Below are 9,412 nucleotides of genomic sequence, written 5' to 3'. Positions count from 1 at the left end.
AATTGCTAAAAAATAAACTTGGTCCAGGTGCAGCCCCCAAGAAAGGCAGTTCAATTGGTTGAGCTCAAAGTTGTTAATTGTCTTTCCTTGTGGTTCTCTTTGCCCTGTACATGGAAACAAAAGTCTGCACCTCTCACCCCCCAAATATATACTTCTCTCTTCCTCAAAGAAATAGTGCTTCTTGGGACAAATCTCTCCATGGCTCAATACCATCTCTGGCTGTTATAAAACCCTCAGTTACTTGTGAAGCAGACAAAAAAAAAAATGCAAAATCCTAATTACTCATGGTTGGCCAAAATACTAAATGATCCTTTGAGAACTGCATGTAAGTAACTAGGAACAAAGTTATTCAACTATTTGCATGGCAGGTCCAGGTTGTTTAATAAGGTAAAAGCAAAAACTTCCCTTTAGATCATTTGCATGAGTCTGACTCTGAAAGCCATCAGCTTAAAATTGCATTAACCAAATGTCTTCCAAAAATACCCACGAGGGCAACTCATTAAGGGATGTGCTCCATGAGAGTGTGTCACTAATATGGAAGGGAGATCATGGGAGGTAAGTGAGGGAGAAGTCTTTGTCAGACTTTGGAAGGAACTCAGATGCTCTTAATGGATCATTGGCAACAAAAGGGAGAGTGCAACTTTCAGTTCTTGAATTTGATCATCTGCTGATAGTGCATACATTTAGTCTTTCAATTAGTCTTTACAAAATATTTCACAAAACTTTTTTAACCTATAGAAATTCGTTTCTATACATTTAATATATTTTTATTGTATAAATTATTCTCATCTTTAGTGCCTTCTTTCAGTTTATAAATGGCAAAATAGACAATAAACAATCATAAAGCTAACCTCAGGTGGAATCCCTTCCTCTCAGTGAGGTCAGTCCTCCATACACTTGTGAATTTTATGAAATGCTCGTCTTTGTAGATGCCAGTCAAAGAAACTACACACTTATCCTTCCCTGATATTATGCCGTCTCCAAAAGGACTCTTTTCCTTTTTCCTTCTTTCTTTTGCTCATTAAGAAATCAAAGAGTGTGCATAGTTATAAAATTCGAAGTGTACCAATTACAGATGTGGGTAATGGGAAGGTTGGTGAAGTTCAAGTGCTGGCAACTTTTCTTTAAAGCAAAAGACACAGAGAGCTCAGCAGCTAAATCAGCTCTGGACATCTGCTGGGGTGAGGAGGCTGCCCATCTTTTGGGCAGAAAGCCTGTCAGAGGTTCATCCCTACACCTGGCACTTTGAGCAAACCGAAGCCTTCCTGCATACTGCAATGTCTTTTCTGTCCCACCCTGTGGCCCCTCTGTTTCCTTCATGGCTTCACACAGTTTGTGTTGTACATTCATAAGAATTCACATTGACTGCAAAAACATAAATGCAACAAAAACATAAAAGCCTCCAAGTAGTATATTATATATATTTTGTTCTTCTAAATGCTCTTCTGTCATTGTCGGAGGTGCAGTAGCTAATTTATAACTTTTCCTTTGAGGGAATCCAGATGAAAGGCCCAGACTGCTCTTCAATAACAAGCTTGCATTGATTATATATATCTTCTAAGGTGTCTCCTTGGACAATAGCTAGAACAAGAGCAAACACGCCAGAGTTAGGAATCATTCCCTGCTTGGTGAAGAACAGTCATCAATCACACAGCAGAAGCTCAAACCAGTGACGGACGAACTCATCTGGAAGCTTCATATTACTTTTCATTAGTAAGAAAGAAAAAGTGGGAAATTTACTTAAGCAAGGTCACATCAGTGATTAAGAGGAAAAAAAAATGCTTCCAATGCCTGTCCTGGATCGGACACCCCAGTCCTGGAAATGCATCCCAGTCTTTCTACCTTCTATATGTCTGTCTGTGGTTCTGGACAATGAATCATTTATATATTTAAATTTTATGGGTGCCTACTCTGGGCCAGGCACCGGGCTAGGCATTGATCAATTTTCAGATCAAGATCTCCCTGCTTAGCAAAGAACGCTGGCCTTTTATTCTATATACTGTATTTACCTTGGCATGTGCAGAAATTTAGACATTTCCGACATAGAGGAAATAATAAGGTTGTGGAGGCAACTTGAGTTAACCACTCCAACCCCCAAACCCTTAGTAGGAAACCCCACTCATTCTCCAAGTAATCTGCTAAATTGATATTTTGCCACAACAGGACTGCTCTCATTGAGAATGCCTTATGGCAGCTACTTCTAAGAAACATAAATAAGAGGAAATATAAACAAACAGCTACCCTGTGAATTACCCAGAACACCAAGTCACCTGAAGCAAATTTAAGTATACTTCATAATCTCCTCTGAACTAAAGTTAGCTTACAGAGAGATCTCCAAAACAGGTCAGTATCATCTACAGGACATGAGGGATTAACAATGAATTGCTACTAAAACATAGTTTAGATCTTTGAAAACAACCCTGAGAATGTACTGATTACTGTATTTTATTTCTGAGTGTGAACCACCAGTCAAAATGTGCATAACTGTGATTTGATGTTTATACCTGGATGTTCTTTTAGGATAAAACATGACTCATACATTTATTATGGATCACAATTTTACTTAAGATTACCCGGCTCAACATACCTGCAAACTGCTAAGCCACTGGCATTTTCGTATTCTGAGTAAGACAAATGGTAAAGCATCTAACTTCTCATAAGGAAATTCAGGAGGAAATTTCTTGCTGTTAAACCACCGGTGTAAGGCAATGTCCACCCAGTTTGATTACTCTTTGCATTTGATCAGTGTATCATGAACGTGGGTAAGAATAGAGAACCCGGTATACCTGGGGCAAGAAAATCTTCCTCTATTCCCCATACTTCATGTTTCCAAGGAAATATTTAAAAAGAAAAGCAAAGTTTTGCCCTGGGACTTCAGATGGAATCAATGGAAACACAGGGAAGTGTTTCAGCATCTTGTTCAATCGCTGCTAAGGGGCGCAGACCTGCCCGTCACTGAAGCAGAGAATGGAGCCCTGAGACTGCTTCTCACGAGGCAACGCTCTGGCTGTTCCCTAATTGAACCCTAATGGTTTCTTTTTGAAGTTTTCTGATGATATCACGGAGGTAGTTTAATGCCTAAAATCTTCTTTCTTCTTTTATTTTTTTTTTAAGAGAGGGAGAGAGGGAGGTGGGGCAGAGAGATTTCCAAGCAGGCTCCATGCCCAGCGCAGAGCCTGATCCTGGGACCCTGATATTTGACCTGAGCCCAAATCAAGAGTTGGACACTTAACCGACTGAGCCACACGGGCGCCCTACCTGAAATCTTAATAGCAGCAGTAGCTCAGTGCCAACTGTGGCTCATGCTTTTGCACAGGGCCAGTGGGAACCTAGAGCTGGCTGTGGCTGAATCCAGAGAAGACAGAACCCAGAGTTCTCGATCAGATAGGAAAAGCAGAGGGAAGTTAGGGTTTCTCAGTGGGAAGGTTTTAGGGCCCAGCTATACCAGGCCCAGAGCCTTCCCTAATGCTAAATGTCAGACAGTTGATCCTTTCTCCGCAGTACAAGGGTAAATGAACTTACCTGTAAAATATTCTCCAAATTCTTGTTCTAGCTTAATTGCACGATCATAGGTTTTCTTGGCTTGTTCCTCTGTTAGACGCTTATTCATCTCCCTGGGAAAATGAGGGTTTGATATTAGAACACACAGGGAATGTGCCAAATCCTGGAAAATTAAAATGTGTGGCGAAAACGAATCCTGCAGGAAGCACGGTGTAATCTTACTAGTGGCTTCCTAGTCCTTATTTGGGACTCTTCTTTGCTGGAATAGTTTCAGCAACAAGGACCCCCTTCCAGAGGGCAGTCTCTTGGTTCCACACTGGATTGATGCAGAACGGGTCTCATTATGACTTCCAGTCACTGGTCCCTGTTCCGTCTTCTGCAGTCACACAGAGGAAGACTAAACCTCTTTCCTCCATGACAGGCACTGGGGTCTTCAAATCAAGTGCTCATATGTCCCTTGAGGCTACTATGCATTCAGAATAAACTGTCCTACTTCCTTCATCTTTTCTTTCATTGGACATGATTCCCAAATCCTAACCTTCCTGGTTACCCTTCCTTGGACTTTGTCTTAGACTATCCTGACCTCTCTTAAACGTGGCACGTAGATTCGAATGAAATCTTCTAGGGGTGGTTAGAGGTGGGGAGAAGAGATAGAGAGAAGGGAGGGGACATCATCACATTTTGTACCTCATCACATCTGAGAGAACTAGACTTGACTGTTGGTAGGTCCTGCTTTCCTAGAAACCTTTGAGTTCTCCACTCCCCATCCTCCCCATGGGCTGCTGTTCATCTTTAGTGTGTAGTAGGAAATATGTGGAGTGGAGAAACAGAAAGTGCTTCCCGAGAATTATGGAAAATGTGACAGGCTCCTTAGGCATGTGCATCTTTCAGGCTGAAGGGGCATTCTGCGGCTCTCCCTGCTCAACTTCTGCATAGAGTGAGGCATGTCTGCAGCAACAAGAGCCCTGAACTTCATCTGTTTTTTTTTTTTTAATTTACTTGTTCATCTGAGAGCGAGAAATCGCACGAGCAGGAGGAGGGGCGGCAGACTCCCCACTGAGTGCAGAGCGATCCCAGGACCCTGAGATCATGACCTAAGTGGAAACCAAGAGTTGGATGCTTAACCAATGGAGCCACCCAGGCACCCTGAACTTCATCTGCTTTTATAATCAAATGGTATTAGAAGGATTGGCTGAGGGAGGAGGGAATAAATTCACAGAGAGAGAATGTAACAATCGAACATGCTGGGACCAAAATATTTTCAAACAGATTATAAGCAATTAACCTCCATAGCAAATAAGGATAGAGGATCTTGGTAAGAGTCTCCAATGTTGACTTGGTTTTGTTGTTCTTATAGGAGAATGGGCTATAAAGGAATTATGCCTCTGTCCCTTTCCTTCTGTTAGTCTGTCAACTCTTGGTGTATATAAGTGCTGCTTAATCATTGTAAGATTATTTAAATCCAACCTCAAGCACAAACTGAGTGGGAAGGAAATGGAAAATAATCCAATCTACTGATTCCTAACCAGGGGCAGTTTCATCTTCCCATGTCCTTTAGGTGGTAAAATTTTTTGCCTACCAAACAAACTGTACTTCTTAAATAAAAATTATATTGTCTTCTCATTTTTGCTTAATCAAAGACATTTTATTAATCAAAGACTGACAATCCTTGCCTCTAATGATCATATGAATAGCAGTGTGGCTGCACTGGGCTGATAAAAGTCTAGCCAAGGGCAGAGGAATTTTGGTTGGCCCACTGGGATCCATCACAGGGGCACGCAGAATATTGAAAGCATTGCTGCTTTTGACTGCCCCTGAGGAAGCCAGAGACTGGGGTCTGGGACATGTGGCCTTATAGCATGTCACTGCAGCCTGAAGTAGTAAAGGGACTTGAGAAGGTAAAAGAGTAAATCTGATATCAGAACTCAAAGTTTGGGGTTCTTTTAAAACCAACTATTAGTCAAACAGAATTTCCATTACACCAAAACTTTCCCAAGGGGCTTTTTTTGGAAAAAAATTAAAAAACTGAAGTCAGGCATTAATATGATTCTTGACATGATCTGATGGCTGCAACAGAAAAAAAAAAAAAAAAAGGAATCTCCTGAACTCTTGATGTTGAGATAAACTCATCTTGTCCTGAGGGATAGTCTCCATGATTCTCCCCATAAATAGCACTAGTCCTAGAAGCTGTGAGTGGATGTCACCCTTGGATCCAGAAGATGCTGGGCTAAACCCAGGGATATCCTTCAAAGAAAGACAGGGTTTTGTTCCAGATGTCAAGAAATCATGTGGCTCTGGATCTTCTTTGACTTCCCCGGCTCAGGCTAGCCTGTGTTCTCTCAATTCCCTTTGCTCTTACTGTAGCCATCAGTGAATTTTCATTTTTATGCTCTAACATCTCATCTTTTATGTCCTTTGTCTCCTTGCCTAATCTGTGAGTTCACTGAAGGTGGAGACCAGGGTTTGTTCATCAGCATGTGTCATGGAGCCTGGCTCAAGAATTACTGTTCAATGACTGACTGAATGAATGAATGGAGGACTAGACAATTCGACAAGATTATGATACAATTGAAGACAGAAGAAAACATGGGCCACCGTGGGAGCAAGAAGGTAAAAGCAGATTGGGGTTGGCAAGGTCAAGAGACAGGGGAAACCTTCCCACTGCCATGGGGTGGGGGTGAGGAACAGAGGTCACGCGGTGGCACACTGTGAAAAGAATATCCCTTTTATCCACAGCCTTGATTTTATGCTCCTCTGAAGAGTCAGCTATGTATGTGCTAATAAGCTCTGTGGTTTGATGTGGATGATGCACTTGAGAAATAATGTGTGTGATGATGTATCAATGCCTAAATGTGACAGCTGCCATGCTTTTGTTCCAGTTGACCTAGCATTCACTCCTCCCCCGGGGAATGGGCAATTCATGCCAGCTTTGCTCCTGAAGTAAAACCCTTGGAAAAGAGGGAACTGGAAAGTAAACACCCAGCATTTAATAATAAGATCCCATTAGTTTGAATGTCACCATTATTGCACTCGAGACTCATGAATATGGCTGCAGCAAATTATGTCAGATTCACGGTACTCATTGTGGAATCCAGCCATCGGTAGGTTTAATTTTCCTTGGTGACAAGTGGCTGTGACAGCGCCCTGAGGCAAAACTAAATAAGTCATCTCATAGTTGTGGAAGGAAGGAGACCTTCTCCTACTGAGCACCAGATGGGAATGTCTCCCAATATCACACTGAAGCAAATGTACAACTGCTGTGTCTCCCTCAGGCCTCACTTCCCTGGGAAGCCATTTATCCCCCTGAGTATTTATGATGTGAAAACTTATTCTTCTGTTTCTGAAACAGGCCTTTAAGATGCTGTTCCCAGGAGGTGAGGGCCATTTTTCTATTCTTCTTCTTCATCTTAGCATTGCTAATAATATTTATGAGGCTCTTTACAGATTATAAATCACTTTTACGTAATGAAATTTGTGGTTGCTTAATTTACTCTGTGCACTACCCAACATCGTATCATAGATGAGGAGAGATTTCAAGCATGCTCTCAGGGATAATACTATCAAGAACCAGTATTTTATCATCAACACATAATTTTTTCCATGTGCCAACTCTCGGCAAAGCTGCTTGACATTATAATTTAACACCTAAATTCTCAGGGCAGAAGGTACTGTCAGTGACCTCTTGATTTTATTTTTTCATCCTGGTAAGAACCTTTGTCCATCTTTTATTTATGGGAACATGTTCTGCTTTTAAGACACCTCTCTGGCAATTTCCCCAGAGACTGACTATGTATTTAACTTAATTCTCTTAGGCTGCAATTCAAGCTGTTGCAGCTTGCTCTGTTTTTTCACTCCTAGACAAGACGTGGAACAAGGCTGATCCCGTCTGCAAGTAACTATTTCATCTCCGGGATTAAGTAATTTCCTTCTCTTTGGTTTTTCCATGTACATTGTTTTCCAGTATTCTGTGGCTCGCTTCTGAACCCTGTCAAACGCTCTAAGATCTTGAGGCCCAAATGGAGGCACGTTTGAGCAAAGCTCTTGCCAATAGACACACCAGCATTATCTCTTGTGACCTCTTGGAAAAAGGTACTTAACGTGCTTTGTGATGATAAAATAGTTTTCTTCTTTTTATAATGAAGTAACTTGAATTTTTTTGCACTTATTGTAGCTACTTTTTATTGAGTGATTACTATATGCCAAAGACCATACGGGGAGCTTTGTATTCATGATCATGTTTAACCTTTATACCATCTGTGAGGTAGGTATTATTAATGTGCCTAGTTTAAAGGAGAGGAACTAAATCTCAGGGAGGTCAAGCAATTTGCCTGCGGGGACATAACTGATCAGACGAAGGGAAAGGGGAAGGGAAAGAGAAAAACCAAATCTAGCCTGACCAGTTTTCAAGTCCCTGCTTTTCGGCTACTGCAGCCTAATGTTTGTATGGGAGGTGTCTAGAAAGCAATGCCAACAATTTCTAACAAATTGCCACTGAAAATATGTTACTTTATAGTTGGTTGTGAATATTTAACCAATTTGTTTAGTGATTTTTAAAGGAAGCTATTTTGCAAGTCCTCTGAAAAATAAAAAGAACCACAAAAAAATCCGAGTCCTACATTTTTGCCTTATTCATAAACGTGCGCTGGTATGGAGCTGTTGGTTTAAGTTATAGATGTGTTACTGCCATGTCACCAAGGATAGCGGTCTACATACATGAGGTTTTCATTAAGGAACAGAAGAATTCTATGCTAGAACTAAATAAGATGTCAATAGAAAGAGTCTAAAATATTGTCTGCTCCGTCTACAAAAACCCACTTGTTTAAAAAGATTTACTAATGGAGCTGCTTTCAGAAGAAAAAGACAAGCAAAGATGATTGCTTCCTATCATCTGAAAACCAAACCAAACCAACTACCTTCATAACAACAAAACAAAACAAAACAAAACAAAACAAAACAAAACAAAAAACAAAACAAAACACACACGAACACACACATACAAAACAACTTGTGAAATGAACATAAAAATCAAGAAACATTAGTGAAGACGTTAGGGAATTACTGACATCAGGTCTCTAGTGGTTCAAATACACTTTCATATATTTTTTCAAAAAGGAAATGCTTCAAAAAATCAACAATGGCACTTCTGACTTCTAAGCACTTATGACCGAGAGCTGTCAGCACTTGGCTATATCACATGGACAGCCTCCCGAGTCCTCCACTTACATCAGAGGTTCCAGAGATTTGGGCTTAATGAAGATGGCAATGGGATAGAGCTGGGCAACTTGCAACCGCTTGATAGCATTTCCTGACACGTCAAGTATACAGTGTTTGCCCTGGTAGAAAGAGAAGAAAAATATGGAGTTAATCCAGAAAGAGTGATCATAATCCAACCAAAACAAACAAACAAAACAAAACAAAACAAAACAAAACAAAAAAATGGAAGTGTGTTTTTCGAGGAAAGTAAAGGGTACTGAATTTCTAAAGGTTGACAAAGGATCATTTCAAAGCATAAAAAAAAGTCGATATTCAGGGTCACCACTGAATGCTTTTGATAACTCGTATTTATTACTCCCTTACTAAGTGCCTGCCACTGCGATAGAGAATTTACATGTCTTACCTCAGCTTAATTTTCTTAAATAAATACCTGACATTTTGCACAAAGAAGATATGTAGCCTTATGTAATGTGATTGGGTCCACACTCATGAAGCTCTCTAAACTATCTCTGAAGATAACTGTCAACAAGAAATCCCCAAATCTATGAGGTAGGTATTATCAGCCACATTTTATAGAAGATAAGACTAAGGCTTAGAAATAATATGTAACTTGCTTAGTCTCAGTGCTAGAAGAACTCAAACCCAAGTCTTGAACACTGACAGAATTGTCTGTTGGAATAAATAGACACCTCATTGT

General features: G+C 40.5%; 1 protein-coding gene across 15 annotated transcripts in view; it reads right to left on the bottom strand.

Moving 5' to 3' along the window:
- Window positions 1-359: 359 nt before the first annotated feature.
- The window catches only part of DLG2 (discs large MAGUK scaffold protein 2), a 1,327,559-nt gene continuing 1,318,506 nt past the window's right edge, over window positions 360-9,412 (bottom strand). For all 15 annotated transcript variants that reach the window (XM_057316878.1, XM_048217415.2, XM_044390952.3 and 12 more), the window contains 3 exons: window positions 8,725-8,834; window positions 3,523-3,614; window positions 360-1,581 (listed from right to left, as the gene is read on the bottom strand). In XM_057316878.1, coding sequence (XP_057172861.1) covers window positions 1,475-1,581; window positions 3,523-3,614; window positions 8,725-8,834 — 309 coding nt within the window. In that variant the 3' untranslated portion in view covers window positions 360-1,474. The remainder of the gene's footprint in view (window positions 1,582-3,522; window positions 3,615-8,724; window positions 8,835-9,412) is intronic.

Source organism: Ursus arctos, unplaced genomic scaffold, assembly GCF_023065955.2.
Source record: "Ursus arctos isolate Adak ecotype North America unplaced genomic scaffold, UrsArc2.0 scaffold_22, whole genome shotgun sequence".
Classification (NCBI taxonomy): Eukaryota; Metazoa; Chordata; class Mammalia; order Carnivora; family Ursidae; genus Ursus; species Ursus arctos.
Note: the sequence above shows the minus strand (reverse complement) of the source record. Positions and strands in the feature narration are given on the sequence as shown.